Source organism: Dermacentor silvarum, chromosome 4 (genome assembly GCF_013339745.2).
Source record: "Dermacentor silvarum isolate Dsil-2018 chromosome 4, BIME_Dsil_1.4, whole genome shotgun sequence".
Classification (NCBI taxonomy): domain Eukaryota; kingdom Metazoa; phylum Arthropoda; class Arachnida; order Ixodida; family Ixodidae; genus Dermacentor; species Dermacentor silvarum.
Genome location: NC_051157.2, coordinates 210,548,769 through 210,567,662, shown reverse-complemented (window position 1 = coordinate 210,567,662; position 18,894 = coordinate 210,548,769). Strand labels below are relative to the sequence as shown.

Sequence of the window (18,894 nt, the reverse complement as noted above, 5' to 3'; positions counted from 1 at the left end):
GGAAATACCGAAAGCGGCTCGCACGTTTGCCTTCAATCGGGGAGCCGGGGCACCGTGGTACACGCGAGAGGTGGAAAAACGCCTTGGAAAGCAAACATTCGGAATTTCTCTCGGCGCAAATCGCCACCGGCTCGCACGAGTACGGCCCCATGGAGGTGTGGGCACTTATCAATGCTATTATAGGGAGCTGTGCCCCCCCCCCCCCCCCGGCCGACGGCATACCGCTTTTCAATTTGCGGTGCCGGGGTGCGTTTTGTACGATGCTCGCACCGCGGCGACGTCGGGAGTTGCGCCGACGAGTACGCGACCGCTCGCAGAGACTAAGTGCAAAACCACGTCAGCCAGGACGGCGCGCACAAGCGACGTTCTGCGCAAATTTTCCGTGGAAATACCGAAAGCGGCTCGCACGTTTGCCTTGAATCGGTGAGCCAAGCACGTGGTGCGCGCTAGAGGTGGCAACACGCCTTGAAGAGCAAAAATTCTCAATTTCTCTTGGCGCAAATCGCTGCACGAATTTGTGGTCGCGGGACTGCGGACCCCATATGCATCTGTCGTCTGCGTAGGTACTGATGCGCACTGTATCAGGAATTATTCCCGCTAAGCCAATAAGGGCAACATTGAAAAGGGTCGGGCTGAGCACGCCACCTTGAGGCACTCCACGGACCACAACGAGTCTTCTCGTCTCGCCATCATTCGTGGACATGAAGACTGTGCGACCATCTAGGTAATTTTCAATCCACATGTAGAGACGGCCGCCGGTGCCCAAATTACTGAGGGCATCAAGAAGGGCGTCATGCTGTACATTGTCATAGGCTCCTTTTATGTCAAAGAAAACTGCTCCTACAAGTCGGTGTCGCCTTTTTTGTGTTCGATTGTGGACACGAGATCAATGACCCCATCTATTGCAGAATGTCCACGTCTAAATCCGGTCATCATTTCAGGGGAAAGCTCATTCTTTTCCTTGAACCATTCTAATATAGTGAGCACCATCTGTTCCATCACCTTACTGACAGAGCTAGCTAAAGCCGGTAAGATGACATTTCGTAAGGCGATTTTCCTGGCTTTAGGAGGGCCACCGAACGGCTGTTTTTCCACTGCTTCGGGACTGTACTGGATGACCACGTGGCGTTATAGTACGACGTCAGGACTTTCCGACCTTCCACACTAAGGTGGCGCAAAGCAGTATATGAAATACTGCCAGGTCCATGTGCAGAAGATCATCTCGAAGCAGCAAGTGCAGCTTCCAATTCCGGCATCGTGAAAGGAAGGTCCAAGACGAGCATCTTTAAGAGGTGGCACGGGTCGATCCAATGTTGGACTTGTTGAAATATCGGTACGGGTGACTCTTACAGAAGTCTTCGGCAACCTGCACTTCCGTCAGAGATTGGTGAAGTGCTAGAGCACGGAAAGAATGTTTTTGCTGAGGAGGGGCACAAAGGCTTCGTACTATCTGCCAGATCCTAGAAAGTGGCTTTCGAAGATCCAGAAGCGAACAGAAGGTCCTCCACCGTTGTTTTTCCATTTTTTGAAGGTAACGCCGTATTTTTCGTTGAGCTCGTCGACATACGACAGCTTTAATTATTGACGATTGAGTTCGCCTAACCTTCCTTTCCGCTCTACGAAGAATCGCGCGGAGCCGTTCATATTCAATATCAATCGCCGTTCTGGATGTAGGTGCACTGATAAACTTTGTTGTCTTCTGCACTCACGATACAATAATGTCTTCTATATCAGATGGAGAAGTGATGTCTCCGCAATACTCTTCGACACATGTAGAGAATGTGGACCAATCTGTGCAGCGCACAGTAGATGCAGTTGATTGCATAAACCACTTCATCTGCACATATGTCGGTATATGATCGCTCCCATGCGTGTCTATGTCCAAGCACCAGCTGACTGAGGGCAGGAGGCTCTGAGATACAATATTGAGGTCTAAGCAACTTCCGTAGGTAGTGCAGCGGATGTAAGTGGGAAACTCATCGTTGATGACAGTCAGACCTTCAGTGTTTATAAAGTCCATCAAGTTCCTACTCCGACAGTTCATTGCGGCAAGCATGATGATCATTGAAGTCTCCAATAACAACATGAGGGCCTGGGGAACCTTGTAATACAGTAGATAGGTTGGAGAGGTCAAGTCTTCGTCCAGGAGGTATGTGGGCGCCGATGATCGAAAACACATGCAGTTTGTTTTATTGTCACACACACATTCATTGCTGTCTTGTGGAGTGATCGTGTGCCAAACAAACGTCATGTCACTGCGTATACCCATTAACACTTTGCTTTTGTGTCCCTCTTCACATGACCAGAGCTTAACGTATCCGGAAAGGCGAAATTCCGACGTGAGATTTAGCTCGCATATCACGATCACTGGGAAGTAGTATTTGAAAAGCCGTTGCCTAAAGTCAAGACATGCGACCGCATAGACCTCGAGCATTCCATTGCATTATAACAGTATGATGCATCTTCTGTTCCAATGTCCAGTCTTTTATCGTGAGAGCCATGATTGCCACCCTTATTTTAGAGCCACTAATTGCGGCTCTATAGCATCTAACACCTTTACGACAGATAGTGCAGTTGGCGTTGCCAATCCGGAGAGCAATATACGCATAGCGTTTACTACCTGTTTAAGCATGTCTATCACCTTTTCATTTCTAAGTCTTTCATTACCGAAGGAGTATCTCCACCTGAAGCCCTTTGTGGTAGCGGAGGCCACTCTACAGCCGAAGAGGTTGGACGCACGTTGGATGACGCTTCATTCCTCGACGGGCGCGGAGGTACTGGGGGAGGCGCATCTTGTGTGTGCCGAACTTGCTCTTACTGTGGCACGTTTTGCATCCAAGTACTCAAAGGAAGTGCCTATTTCCGCCGGGACTTGCTCTGGGAGCGGCGACGCCGTTGCCGCAACCGGCGCCTTTTCTTGCGGACGGAATCGGCAGCCTCATTGTGCGTGGAGTTCTCTCTCACCATTTTTCTCAGAATTTGTCTCTCCTCTGCCATTTTGGGGCAGTCCTTGGATGTCTCTTCATGGGCTCCGGAGCAATTTGCACATTTCATGGCGTCAGCCTCACGAGTCTACCTGATGAGCACCACCACATCTTCGGCATGACGTAGGGTTCTTACACACAGCACTCACGTGGCCCAGTTTGAAACACTTGTGACACTGTAACGGTCGTGGCACATATGGACGCACTGAGTGCCTCACATAACCTACTTTGATGGATGCTGGCAGAGTCTGACTCGAAGACCAACTTGATGCACCGGGAGCGGCGAAACGGTGAATGTCGAGGATTCTCATTCTCGACGATAGAAGAAATTGCAGGTCTTCATTCTTGATGTCAGTGTCCACATCTCATGCAACACCAGTGCAGGTATCGTTGCCGTACGCTAGAAATGAGCGAACTGGGATGTTTTCAACCACTTGCATGGCTTTCGAGCCTCTAATACTGCCCGCGAACTCACGTACACCGTCAGGATGTTCTTCCGCGCATTACTGCGGATCTCTCTCACATGTCCTGAGGCTATTCGATCGAAGTATTTGGTCAGCGATTGTCTGTTCAACGAAATCAAATTCGTTACTACCGTAGTTAGGTTGTAGCCCACAGAGAAGACCCATTCGTCACATCTGCTTTTATGAATAGAATCACTGCCACGTCCGGCGGATCTTGCGCTTCAAGTGGCGCGATTCGACTAGCGTGTAATCACTGTCCGATTCCATCTCTGCCGCTGTTGAGCTGTCAGATGAATCGGGAAGGCTATAGTAGGTGATGTCACGGTTTCCCATGGACAGGGACTACCGCCACGGGACTCGTTTTGTCAGTAGGGCGCTGCGGTCCTCCGTCTTTCATTACGGAGGACGACATCTTCGGGGAAGCTCCTGATATCCAGAAGTCGCACAACTTTGAAGAACCAAAGAATAAGGACGTTCGTTCCGCACTTCTTCGTCTTCATTAATTTTGCGAAACTGGTGTCATCTCTGAGAATTAGTTCCAAGAGGATCCACCTTGCGAACTCCAAAGCTAGAACTTGTAAATTGCAATGAGGGTCATAAGGTAATTAGTTGGAAACTTTATTAATAAATTTTTGGTAATTAGACCATTTTGACTTTAAATTTTTTGTGCAAGTAATGTTCGCCTCTTCGAGTAGACCAGCTCATGAACTAGAATTGTGCGATCTGCCACAGGCAACGTTTAAAATTTTTTGAAAGTGTTCGCTGAAACACTCCGTATATATGTAACGCAATGCTTAACTAAACTAGCTTTAGGTTGGAAAAACAGGATCACATTCGCTAACACTTGTAGCCTATCTTAGGTCCTTCTCTGGCTCGCAATTCTACATAACGCTGTAAACAAATCATGCCGAGCGCACAAAACACGACACACGGCATCGCATTTTACGACATTGTACGTCATAACAGCGAAAACCATGACAGCAAAGTCTCAATATGGAGGGATTGTATGAGTGCCGCATCTTTAGGGCACAAAATAAAAAGGATAACGCCAGTGTTCTGCGCAAATTCATGGCGGTAAGTCTTGCAATCGTCGAACCTATTATCTAAATTACATGTTCACGAAAGAAATGCTGCGCTCAGCTACACAGAAGTGGCATGTATAATAACGCCTGAAGATTGCCATCATATTGTCACAGTGCGGAAGGTGGAAAGAAGAGGACATGGTTGGTGCTCTGGGAGACGACAAAGAAGATTCTCGGTTTTCGCTTCTCTGCGCAGCCATTGAAACCCATCTGTAAATACCAGTATGCTTCTTCCTTCCCGTAACATTATTGGTGGAGGGGCGGGGTACTCACTTGCGCAAGACGGAACTCCGCAGCGGACGTAACCTGGCTGCCATGTCATCCGAAGGGGACTCTTCAACCGTGGCCCCGTCGACGCCACCGACGGTCATCCTAACCCAGCCCCGCGACCCTGGCATGTTTTCTGGGATTGACAACGTTGACGTCGATGACTGGTTGGAAAATTACGAACGGGTCTGCGCCAGCAACAGGTGGGATAACACGCTTATGCTGGCCAACGTAATATACTACCTCAAAAAAACGTCATGAGCCTGGCGCGAGACACATGAAGAGATTACCAGTTGGAAGCAATGCAAACAGAAGCTTCGTGATTTGTTCGGCAAGCCCATCGGCCGCCAACGTGCTGCTCAGAAGGACCTTGGGACCCGTGCACAGACGTCCACTGAATCTTACGTGGCGTACATCCAGGACGTCTTGGCTCTTTGCCGCAAGGTGGATAAAAACACAACAGAGGCAGACAAGGTCAGTCACGTTTTAAAAGGCATAGCGGACGACGCGTTTAACCTTCTTGTGTATAAGAACATCACAACAGTCAATGAGATCATTAACGAATGTCGCCGCTTTGAAGAAGCGAAAAGCCGCCGCATAGTTAAGCAGTTCACGCACCTACCCAACACCGCTGCTTCATCAACGTGTGAAGACCTTTGTCTTCCGCGTGAGCCTACTCCCTCCGAGAACGTCGTACGTATAGTCCGGCGAGAAATTGAAGCAGCGTCTCCTGCCACACAAGTGACACAGTGCTTTAACGATTCCCGGCCGCTCGTGTCCCTCATTCAATCGGTCGTTCGCCAAGAACTTTCCAATGTGGGTCTGCAATCCATCTGCTCCGCCAACCGTCCTGACTTCGCTTCGTCTGCTGCCTCTGCCCCTGTTCACCGGAACCAGAGCGGTCCTTACCCGAGCTATCGCAACCTGGCCGAATGGCGCACACATGATGATCGACCCATCTGCTTCTATTGTGGACGTGTGGGCCACATCTCTCGCCATTGCCGAAGTTCCTGGCCGGCCCTCTCTCGACCAAGCTTTCCCGCCTACCGCCGCTCCCCACTGAATCCTCTCCCGCCTGCGCCCCCCACCGAGTTCGAAGATGCACCTGACAACGCCCGAGTCACTGCGACTAACCGCTCATCATCACCGCACAGTAGCCGCTCCCGTTCACCCCAGCTGCGTCGTTCCCCGTCCCCTGCTTACCGTCACCGCTCTCCGACGGGAAACTGACTGGGGCAGCTCCGGGAGGTGACGCTGCTCTAGCACCCCGGCCTGAAATTCTTCTGTTGACCCTGCCTACTGATCGGAACCTTTTGGACGTGGATGTGGATGGTTTGCCTGTTACAGCACTCATCGACACTGGAGCGCAAGTTTCCATCATGAGTGCTGACCTTCGGACGTGCCTGAAGAAAGTCCTTACTCCTGCTCCAACTCGACTGCTACAGCCGCCGACGGTGGAACTCCGGCTGTACTCGGAATGTGTGTTGCACGTGTCAGTGTCGCCGGACGCCACACGTCCGTTTTGTTTAGTGTGCTCGAACGCTGCCCCCACGATGTGATCCTCGGCCTCGACATTTGACCACCCATTCTGCTCTGATTGACTGTTCAGCCGGTGTGGTCCAACTTGACCTACCCCTTTCCATTGACCTTCCTGCTCAAGCCCCAACTCACCTTTGTTCTGCGGATTTTATTCGTCTTCTTCCCCAAGCAGCAACCTGCATCACCGTTTTCGCCTTTCCACCTGTTCCAGACGGAGACTATGTCCTCACTCCCGCGACTTCAGTCCTGCTTTCCCACAATGTCTCCTTCCCACACACCGTCATTTCTGTAGCGGCCAATCAGACCTGTCTTCCCATCCTCAATTTCGGCCAGTGCCCTCAGCTACTTCCTCGAGGGATGTCGCTTGCCACGTTGTCACCGTCCCGCGAGTGCTATATTTCAGCTCTATCTGTTGCGACATCTTCGACCAGTGCTCGTTCTGCGCCTTCTGCATCTGCCCCGGCCGACGACATTGCAAAGATGATTGCGCCGGACCTCGACCCCCAATCCGCCGCAGTGCTCCATGACATCCTCGAGTCCTTCGCCGACATTTTCGACCTGAGCGATCACTCTTTGGGTCAAACTACGGTTGTGAAGCATCGTATAAATACCGACGATGCGGCACCTGTTCGCCGACGCGCATACCGGATGTCGCCTTCTGAGCGAAAAGTTATCCAGAGCGAAGTTGACAAAATGCTTGCCAAAGGGATTATTGAGCACTCTTCCAGTCCGTGGGCTTCCCCTGTTGTGCTCGTCAAAAAGAAGGACAACAGCTGGAGATTCTGCGTGGACTATCGTCATCTAAACCAGATTACCAAGAAAGATGTCTACCCGCTTCCACGGATCGACGATGCTCTGGACTGTCTTCACGGTGCCACTTATTTTTCATCAATAGACCTTCGCTCCGGATATTGGCAAATTGCCGTAGATGAAATGTACCGTGAGAAGATCGCATTCGTTACACCTGACGGCTTCTATCAGTTTAGGGTAATGCCTTTCGGCTTGTGCAATGCCCCGGCGACCTTTGAACGTATGATGGACATGCTCTTGCGTGGATTGAAATGGTCCATCTGCTTGTGTTACTTGGATGACGTCATCGTATTCTCTCCAACTTTTGCGGCCCATCTTGAACGACTTTCATCTGTGTTTTCCGTTTTTCGCGCCGCTGGCCTGCAGCTCAACTCGTTTAAGTGCCACTTCGGTCACCGCCAAATAACCATGCTCGGACATCTCGTCGATTCATCAGGCATTCGCCCCGATCCCGCTAAAGTTCGTGCAGTGCAGAATTTTTCTGTACCGACCTCTGCCAAAGATTTTCGCAGCATTATCGGTCTTTGTTCTTACTTCTGCCGGTTTGTGCAAAATTTCGCGCATGTTGCTCGTCCCCTGACTGACCTCCTCAAGAAAGACGTTCCTTTCTGCTGGGGCTCTGAACAAGTGACTTCTTTCTCACGCCTCATCCCGCTACTCACCACACCACCTGTTCTGGCCCATTTTGACGCCTCTGCTCCGACAGAAATTCGCACTGACGCCAGTGGATACGGCATCGGCGCAATTTTAGCCCAACGCCAACGTGGGAACAACCGCGTTTTCGCCTACGCCAGCCACCTCCTCTCCCCGTCTGAGCGCAATTATTCGATTACTGAGCGGGAATGTCTCGCCCTCGTTTGGGCTGTGGGCAAGTTCCGACCTTATATATATATGGTCAACCATTTACGGTTATAACCGATCACCACGCACTTTGTTGGCTTTCTTCCCTCAAGGATCCCACCGGACGCCTCGGTCGCTGGGCCCTACGCCTTCAGGAATACACATACACTGTAGTCTACAAGTCGGGTCGTTTACATCAAGACGCCGGCTGCCTGTCTCGTCACCCCGTCGATGCACCGAATGATTTAGTGGATGCCACACCGATCTGCGTTCTCTCGTTTTCCGCCTTGAAAGACATAGGGGCTGAACAGCGATGCGGTGAATCGTTACGGCAGCTTATCGAACGCCTGCTCTCTGACCCGTCTGACCCATCCCTTCACATGTTCGTACTACAAAATGACACCCTGTATCGCCGCAACATGCACCCAGACGGGCCCGAGCTGCTAATCGTCATTCCGTCTCATCTTCAGCAGACTGTACTCCAGCAACTGCACGACGTTCCCACTGCTGGACACCTTGGCGTCTCTCGGACCTATGACCGAATTCGGCGACGATTTTTCTGGCCCCGTCTCAACCGCTCCGTCCGTCGCTATGTCGCCGCGTGTGAGTCGTGTCAACGTCGAAAACGACCAGCTGTACATCCCGCTGGTCTGCTGCAGCCTCTGGATATACCAACCGACCCTTTTTTTCGCGTTGGCGTTGATCTTCTCCGACCATTCCCTATATCAAACGACGGAAATAAGTGGAGTGCCGTCGCTACAGACTATACCACCCGCTATGCCATTACAAAAACCCTTCCCACCAGTTGCGCTACAGACGTCACTGACTTCTTGCTTCACGACGTTATCTTACACCACGGCGCATCTCGTCAACTTCTCACCGATCGCGGGCGATACTTTCTTGCCAAAGTCATCAACGGCTTACTTCGATCCTGTGCTACTAAACACAAGCTTACTACAGATTACCATCCTCAAACTAACGGTCTTAGTGAACGCCTGAACCGGACAGTAACTGACATGCTCGCGATGTATGTTTCCTCCGATCATCGCGACTGGGACACTGCTTTACCATTTGTCACGTTTGCGTACAATTCCTCGCGCCACGACACAGCTGGTTATTCGCCCTTTTACCTTCTATATGGCCGTGAACCGACCTTGCCTTTCGAGACTCTTCTTTCGACCACACTCGACTCGCCGACGGAGTACGCTCGCGATGTTATAACCACAGCGACCCAGGCACGCCAGATTGCCCGTCTTCGTCTCTCTGCTTCACAGGCACGTCAGAAGTGCCGTTACGATCAGCGCCACAGCGATGTCGAATACGAACCAGGTGCTCTCGTGCTAGTTTGGTCTCCATCTCGACGTGTCGGTCTTTCGGAGAAACTCCTTTCGCGATACTACGGCCCTTATCGCATCCTCCGCCAGGTGACGCCTGTCACATATGAAGTGTCTCCACTGGATGCTACCGTGCCTTCACTTCTATCTGACGTCGTCCACGTCAGCCGCTTGAAACCGTTCCTTTCTGGAACCAGTGAGTCGCACCAGTACGGTGCTTCTTCTGACGGGGGTAATGTCACAGTGCGTAAGGTGGAAAGAAGACATGGTTGGTGCCCTGGGAGACGACAAAGAAGATTCTGGGTTTTCGCTTCTCTGCGCAGCCATTAAAACCCATCTGTAAATACCAGTACGCTTCTTCCTTCCCGTAACAATATATAGATATGACGTTTACAGACGGGACTTACCCATCGATCATGCGAATTTCGCATAACTAAGGGGTTAACGTGAGGACAGTAACAGAAAATGTGAATCAAAAGAGTCGTCATTTTTACCAACCTTTATTTCGAGGGGTGAATTTGTCGGTATCCATGCCTATGGTGTGCCTTTTAATCAGATCAAGGTTTCCGTACGGTAATTCAGCGCCCAGCTCAATATTGCAAATAGCGCCTCGGCTAGAAGCGTCGAGCCGAAGCAAACACCCTAAAGCACCCAAGCGTCAGAATGCTTACGGGAGTACCTCAGACACTTACGACCTTTAGCATGCAGGAAAAGATTAGATATGAAATTTTAGGTGCTCCACATTTATTTGATTGCAAAATTATTTCAGGCGAATAACCTTAATTCCTAGCACCGGGCTACTTCTGTTATATACAACGCTTCTTTAAATTCATTTCCTCGCGAGGAAATGAATGATAGAGAAAGGTGCTGTTCAACATATACGCGACAGTGACTCATTATTCCAGAATTAAAGATCGCTTGTGTACAATTCTGATGTTAATATAAGTGTACAAAAATTCTTCTTTCTGGTGCTTTACGGGCCAAAACCAGTTCTGATTATGAGGCACGCCGTAGTCGAGGGCTCCGGATTAATTTTGGAGGCAGAATCTTCCAATAGACAAAAACTGGCTCTCAGAAAAAAAAACGTGCATGACAATGAAGAACGAATTCATCGAAATGCATGTTCGGATAGGAATTGAACAGCCCTGCAATCAGGACGAAGTGAAGTCGACCGTGAGAACTTTGTGTCTGTCATCTTCAGTTCGTCTTGTCTGTAGTACTGTTCGATTCAGTTCTCAACATGCACCAGTTGAGCACATTTCTGCAGTTCATAGAATTCCATGCATCATTTCTTGTGCGTAGATTTTTTTTTCTACTATGAATTTTTACGAATCAAGCGGACGTTTTTATATTTGTAGGTGCGTAGGAGTGTAACTGAATTTAAGAAAAAGTACTTGCCGGCACACTGAATATGCTCTTGAAAGAATGCACGCCAACATTGACGTGACTATACAGCTATTTGTTTGCTAGCACGCAGTGGGGACGCGTCAAGAGAAATAACGCATGTACTCCTATGGCACACTCTACGGAACGCCGACATTTTTCTAAAGATTCCTAGGCTGCACATTGAAATAACAGCGTTAGTTCTTATTCCGTGCATTCCAAGTCGCTACATACCTTCGACAGCGCCGCAGGTAGGTCCCGTCTCGATATCTTTGCTGCCCGACTACCCACTTGTGCCAGATGTTCTAGGCTGTTCATGTCCAAACCTTGAAAGGAAAAACAGCCAAAATCATTAAGGCGCACTGCATGTACCCAGAAGAAACCTCGGAACAAATGTTACACATCTCCGCAAAATTCGTTCATTTATTCACTTTTAAAAACTTTTCATACAATTCATTGCACTTGTAAAAACCGCTCTTCCGCTCGATAGAATGGTTCAGAAACTTTTCCTCGCGTTAATTGTTTTTCTTCAATGCGTTTCTACAGTAGCAACTCTGCCCCACCACATTTTGCCTCTCAATTCAACACTGTTCCCCACGATCAACTAATTATAAAGCTTCGGTGAATTGGCATACCAGAATTGTTTATTTCCTGGATTTTAGCATATCTGAATAACCGTAATCAACACGTTTAGGTGGGAGAACAACACTCTCGCTGCCTTCCGGTAACTTCTGGCGTTCTGCAGGGGAGCGTACTAGGCCCCCTAATTTTTTCTCCCTACATTAATGATATTGTCAATGTGGTTAACACCCCAGTACAAATTCGTCTATTTGCTGAAGATTGTGTTTTGCTTAGAGAAGTTGCCTGCCTTAGTGACCAATGTGACCTTAACTCTAACTTAGGCAATGTGTTAAAATGGTGTGAGCAACGGGGAATGCTTCTTAATGCAACTCAATGTGTCTATCTCCTCATAACGCGCAAAAAAGCCCCCCCTAGACTACACTTACAATTTGTCTACAGCACCTTTCCAGAACGTAGCCTGCTATAAATACTTAGGTCTCACAGTAACCAGTAACTTATTGTGGAACTTACACATAAATAACATCTACTCTGCTGCTTTCCGGAAACTATACCTTCTATGCCATAAACTAAAAACTGCCCCGCCTAGTGTTAAACTACTCTTAGTTTCCCTTAATTAGGCCAAAACTTGAGTACGCTGCTATAGTTTGGGACCCTCACACAAAAGTTAACATTAAGAAACTTGAAAGAATTCAAAGAAGAGCAGTCCGATTTATTTACAGTAAATTTAGGACTACTGACTCCCCCACTGCATTACTAACCGCAAACGGCATTGAACTATTACAAATTCGAAGAAAAAAAAGTAGACTAGAGTTTCTATCAAACTTAATTAATCATAGGCTATCGTTAGACACCGCAACATACCTATCCCCCTTCATAAACAGACCCACTCGACACCACTGCTCTCATTCGCTAACACCAGTTTTCGGAAGGACTGACACTTTTCGGTACTCTTTTTTTCCTGAAACAATAGCCCACTGGAATAAACAAACTCAAGCATTCCCCCAGCACCCGTGATCTGTATACCATTTGTGTAATTAGTGGTGGTATTTCGTGTTAGAGTTTTATTATAACCAAGTTGATTAAATTTTCTTAATCGTCTACCTTATGACGACACACATATTGTGAAACGCTTGTTACATACTTGTTTCATCCCGTATCTTTGTGTAAATAATCTTGTGTATCCTGCTCACCCTGCTTGGTCAGTAGTTTTAAATAAATAAATAAATAAATAAATTTCGACACGAACCTTGCGATATCACAGTGGAATTAATCTAGCAGCCTTCTGCCAGATAGTGAAAGAATATGAAATTTAGAAAGCAAATGGCGTTTAGTTCGCATCGCCACCACCAAGTACCGCGCAACCTTTATCTTTTTTGAATCGCACACGATAGTGTAAGTTGCGTCGAGGAAAAAAAAGAAAAAGCCTGCTTTTGAACACAAATCTTTACGACCCAGTGGCGTTCGGTGGCGTTCGTCATAATCTATTTCACGATAAAACCGGCAGACCATCGTCGGAAAGTGACTCGGAATCCTCGAGTCCTTCGCAAAGATTCGACTGGGACACTCAAGAACGATGCTGGGCTTTACACAAAGATTCCAGAAGGCAGACGAACATTTTTTAAGGCGACAGCTTTATATGTCTCATCGTTCAGTCGACCTTGAAATTCATTGAGTTAAAACGCGTCGATGACAGCAAAGGTACAAAAATGGCCCACGCCGCAAAGAGTAAACATTCACAAAGAAACTCCACTGGAGTTGTCGAAGTATGCGGAAGCATTGTGCCACTTGCTCATCTCTACGCAGCGCGGTGTCATTATTAATCTTATCAAACTTGATGCGATCGGCATAAACAGTTAATTATAAAGCTTTATCGGTCGTTATCAACCTTATCGGACTACATCTAACCCTTATCAATCCTTATCGATTGTTATCACCCTTATCGGACTCAATCCGACATTATCAACCTTGATTGGTCATTAGCGACCTTCAATAGTGGATGTCGAGCGAAGCTGTTGCAAAACCACCACTACAACTGATTTCGGCGCCAGTTGCTTTAAAAGCAACTTGCGCTTCCCAGAAGCCCAAGTGATGGGTGTGGTCTGAGGATCTCTACGCTTCGGATGATGACACAGCGATTACTGATGGAGATCTGAACATGTCTGACCTGCCGATGAACTACGAGGAATTGTGTGCATGAAATATGGAAATAACATAGGAATAAAAAATAGACAATGTCAAAAAAGAGAATGTGAAAAAAAGTGCACCATGTGTCCGTCCTTAATCCATCGGCACTCAGACTTTCGCCTTCAAGTCGTCTGAGGGATAACAGAAGAAACCCTGTGAATTTTTCTCCGCTTTTGTTATTTATGGCAGAGCGATCAAACGCTCTCGCTTATGTTCGGCAGCATTAGTATAGCATTTCGCAGTTGTAGCTGACAGTAGTATAAGCTTCTGCGGCTGAACGGAAACGACGGTTTTCAATGCGGCTTTGCAATGCGTGCTCCATTTACTAGTGCTATGCCACCTAAGAAACTTCTTTGAAAGAGGAGCTGTTGCAGTGGATAGCGTGCAATGAAACACCAAATTAGAGATCATTATCTTGTAGTGTTTGTGAACTGGGCGTCGAACCCTTTGCTGCGTAATATAAAATGACTTTGGCAGCGCCAGGTATCCAGGACATAAAATTCACAAAATCTCAGTTGAAGAGAAGGTGTCCTACAAAATATAAATAAATAAACTGGGGTATTTATTTAACACATTCAGGACATACTTAGACATGTGCCGTTTGTTTCAATACAATGTCTGGGAGCATGAGGGAGCAGACTAGGTGCCCACAACCGATACATTTGCAAGAAATGACAATTGTCCTCCGCAGTGTGTTTCTCCTGGCCATCCCCAACGATTTGTCACCAAAAAAAAATTACCGAAGTGCAAGTTCCACCAAATCACTATTTTAAATCCAGTTACTGCATTCGCTGAGTTTATGCCTTTTCATAAAATTGTCCTCCGTGAGTTCAGCCTATCATCCTCAGTTTCACCCTCGCTATTTGTGCGAAAACACTTCGCCGAACGCTGCCATTGCGGATCAAAGTAGTAGTCCGGCGAGTAGTCCGGCGTCGACGCCGACGTCGGACTACTTCGGCTGCCTCCCTGTGGGTCGAATTCTCTCTAGCCATTTGCTTGAGAACCGCGTGCTCCTTCTTGATGTGGGGACAGTCTTTCGACAAGGCAGCGTGAGGGCCGCTAAAGTTGGCGCACTTCAGAACCGTGGCACCGCAGGGATCCTCTGCATGAGGTTCAGCGCAACGGGGACACAGTAGCGAGTTGGGACACACGCCCTTGACATGTCCTAGCCTGAAACACTGATAACATTGAAGCGGCTTCTGGATGAACGGCCGAACCGGATGTCGAAAATGTTTGACTTTAACGTAGGATGGTGTACAATCCCCCTTGAAAACTTATTTTTACGCAGCGCGCATTCCCAAGGCAGCGCACTTGAGTAATGATAGTGCCCTCGTTTGCCGGCTTGATGAGGCTAGGTAAGTCATCATTGGGAATGGCAATGTCGATGTCGTAAATTACACCGGCTATGGGTGTATCGTCGATCGCCATAAAGGGGCGGATTTTGATGCCGCCTAGCTCCGTGATTTCTTGAAGTTTTCCAAGCGTACTCACGTTGTACACGTCTATGGCGGGTGCATTCTTCCGTGGTTTTATTCTGATTTCTTTAATTTGATCCGGCACCGCACATTCCAGAAAAATGGATACGGCTTGCCTGTTCAGCAATCGTAGGTTGCTTGAGGGTTCTTCCGGCATAAAGATGATGACGTACAGCCGGCGCGCAGGCCTTGACTTTATAGTCGTTGTACTCGCAGGAGTTAATGGCGATGTGTTGACGATCTTTCTCTTCTCCCTCTTACTCCTGACGGGTATGAAGCTGTCGTCGGATGAGTCGTCTTCCGACATAGAGAAGCTGTCGTCAGATGAGTTGTCTTCCGACATGGAGTACCGCTCGGTGTCTTCGGTGTCGCTGTTGGAGCCAACTCGCTTATTTGTTGTTGATGGCCGTGGTGACATCTGGCTAGGCGGACCTGTGGCATGCTCCGCGTCCATGGCCGCAAGACGGGGAGGCGAGGCATCTCGAAAGGCGGACATTTCACCAAAAATTAAAATAGCACAGAAACAAGTGCTCTGCCATGTTAGGCTCCATGTTAGAGGTGATGTTCAGGCGAATTTTCAAGTGTGTGGCAATTGGCATGCCAAACTGGGGTATTATGTGTGAAAACTACGATATGATTATGGGCACACCGTAGTGGGGGACTCCCGGTTATTTTGATCACCTGGGTATCTTTGACGTGTCCCCAGTGCACGCAGTGCAGCTTAGGCACAGCGAAGCTTACTGGCTGCATCCACTAGGTATTAACTTGGTTCCCTGCTAGGTCTTAACTTGATTTAACTAAACTATGCATGTAGGAAGGTATTCTCGAGAGATCTTTTTCGGAGGCACCTTCCCACTCGCGACATTTCGCGTGTCTAGCGCTGGACGTGTGGGCGCCTACGAGTGACAGCGCTCCTGGCATGCCACAAACACAGGCATGTTAACCAAGGTTGGCACAGTGCCAAGAACGCTGCTGCTTGCCGACGCCGAACGCGTTGGACGCTAGCCGCTCGATATCAATCGGCCAGCTTCGCTGTGTCTTGAGCTTTGCGCGGCCTAGTGCAAGCTTTTGCCTTTTTTTTCTCCTAGTTCAGCGCCCCGCGGAGAGAAGAGAGGCAGGGGTCAGAAAGGCAGGAAGCTGGCGAGGAAGACACCGCGTGCGCATGCACACGGTCTCCTCCTCCTCCTCCTCCTCCTGCGGGTTGCCATGACTACCGTGGCTACGCACCACAAATTGCGCCTAGCTTAAACAGCTTAGCGGTTAAAAAATGGAGGAGGCTTAAGCTTCGCCTTAAAGAGAAAATTTAAAAAAGGTTAAATTATGGAGTTTTACATGCCAAAACCACGATCTGATTATGAGGAACGCCGTAGTAGGGGACTACGAAAATTTTGACCACCTAGGGTTCTTTAGCGTGCACCTAAATCTAAGTACACGGGTGTTTTCGCATTTCGCCCCCATCGAAATGCGGGCGCCATGGTTTGCCTTAAAGAGGGGACCGCGATAGCATTCAAAGATCCCTGACTGCTTATCAGGCTTTCCGGCAACTGCTGCTTTCTTTTTCTCCAGCTTCGCCTCCGCATGCGGCTGCCGTAGCGAGCCGACATGCAAGGTTGTTGTAGGCTGCCGTAGAGTTACTGTATATGCTCCCTACGGGAGCAGAGTTGCGCATAAATTTTCCGGCGCCGCTCGAACCGCTATTCGCCGAGTGCCATCACGTGGCGCAACATGGCGGAGGCAAAACGCGCAGCGCATCAGAAACAACATTTAAGGATGGGCCCACTGAAGTAGAAATGAAGTGGACTAACCTTGCACGTTGGGCTTGTTGGTATAAAAAGATGGACTTTTGCCTCCATCATGTTACACCAACAAGCCCAACGTGCAACGTTAGTCAGCAACATGACGTCAAATGTTCAACTGCGCCGCTGCGAAGCCAACTTTACGGGCCCGACGGCGACTCGACACGTTTCCGTCGGTGCCATTCTCATTGCAATCAGCGAATCGTCGAGCGTGCGGCGTGCGTTCCATTCGGCAGCTCTTGGTTGCAGGTATGGTATTCGGCGATATTAAGTCAAGCATCTCGGTGAAGGGATACGAAACACATCATATTGACACTTATATTCCAGTATGATGGGGTGCAGCACACCCAACTGCACAAACCGCAGGTAAGGCGGCAAATCTTTTTACGCGGTGCCGTGCGGACGGACAGACGTGCGCCGGCAGCTGATATCGTATGGGCCAAGGCCGAACGGCTCCCAAAGGGACCAGGATATGCGAGGTGAGTTCGCCTTGTTAACGCGTAAAGCAACATTTATCTCGAGAAACACTCCTGTTAACGCTGAGATGCGTACGCCTGGCATGAGAGGTTGTTCACTTGTAAGATTTCTGGCGTATATGTGCCGGGGCAAAGAATGAACAACACGTATGTGTCGCCAAGAATATTAACTATGTTAACCTACCGACTCTTCGCTGTGTTGCTTGTATGATTGTTCTGACTATGTGGGTCTAGAACAGTCTGTTCGAAACTGTAAATACTAACAGCTACAATTTGCCCACTGCAGCCTGGTTTTTCTCTACTCTGTTTTTTATTTAATATTTTGTCGGCGTTCACCGTTCTAATCCTGGGATGGCGTCCGAGCCTCCTCGGTGCATGGCTCTAGGTCAGGGATGTACGGATCACCTCGTCCGCGCCATCGCCGAGCTGACACAACAGCTCCACGTTATGACGACCGTTTCGCATCCGTCTGCGGTTGCGTCCCTCTTGGGAACGCCGTCCACGCTTCCCTGCAGCCGGCGTTCACCGACGTTTCGCGGCTTTCAAGACGACGTCATCCTTTGGGTTCGCAACATCAATGCCTTGAGTGATCGTCATGCCTTGCCAGACCACACACGTTGCAGCGGAACGACTTTACAGTACCGCCAAGGCACATGACAACTACGCCGGCATCAACCATGGCTCGTGGTCTGAGTGGAGTGCAGCTCTGATGGCTGCTTTCGGTCCGCTTCCTCATGCCTGCGGTGAGTCCGATCAGCGCAGTTCTGCGCCCGACGCTCCGGAGAGCTACCGCTCTAATCCTGCAGAGGGTGTGTCCAGCAACGCTCCGACAGTGAGGGCCGCCGGTTTCCCCGCCGTAGACACCGGCTCACCGGGCGTCGCCGTTGGCTTTGCGGGGACGGTGGGGGGCACGTGGCGACCACTGCTCCTGCTTCAACATGGCCGTCTGCGCCAGCCGATCTTCTGCGACTGCGGCCCCGCGGGGCTCGGGGGCAGTGTGATCTCGCCGCTGTGGCTGCACCCGACGGGTTTCTGACCGACAGGCTCGCGGCCTGCCCCGCTGTGGACCCCGGTCGCGAGCTACTTTTCCCACCGCGGGTCTCGGACTCTGCTTGGGCACCCGGAACCACACCATCGCTGCCGGAGCCCGAGATGACATCCCATGCGCTGCTGCTGGCAACGTGGTCACCGGGCTCCATACGGGAACCACAGCTCCTAACTTCAGGGCAGCCGTTGGCCGAGTGCTTTCAGGTGCCGCTGGGAGACAGCGGGAGACCCACGGGAGACCAGAGGCCCAGGAGGCCATCAGTTTCAGCGCAGACGCAGCCGTACCCTGCTTCGAGCCTTAAAAAGCTCGCAACACCGCATTTGACAATGTACATTGCAGGCCAATCAAATACTGCCGACGGTACGCCTTCTGAAGAGCACAGTCTGGCTGCGCGTGACGTTTTGCCAAGACCAGCTGGTTCGAGCACTCTGAAGCACCTTCGCACTGAGACCTACCGCAACAAGTGCTACCGACCCGTATTGTGTGACAGACGGCGGTTCAGTGTCCGAGATCGCCTGTCCCGTTTTTCCAACTGCGAATAGATAATCATCGGCGGGACCTGCGACCAGAGCGCAGCAGTCAGTGCCGACCTCCAGAGAAGCTGAGTGTGCGCTGGACGGCGCACAAATG

The 18,894-nt window shown here is 49.6% G+C and overlaps 1 protein-coding gene across 2 annotated transcripts in view; it reads right to left on the bottom strand.

Annotated features, from left to right (window-relative positions):
- The window catches only part of LOC119450923 (pseudouridine-5'-phosphate glycosidase-like), a 99,137-nt gene that overhangs the window by 18,480 nt on the left and 61,763 nt on the right, over nt 1–18,894 (bottom strand). For both annotated transcript variants that reach the window (XM_049666347.1, XM_037714389.2), the window contains exon 5: nt 10,938–11,029. In XM_049666347.1, the coding sequence (XP_049522304.1) occupies nt 10,938–11,029 (92 nt within the window). The remainder of the gene's footprint in view (nt 1–10,937; nt 11,030–18,894) is intronic.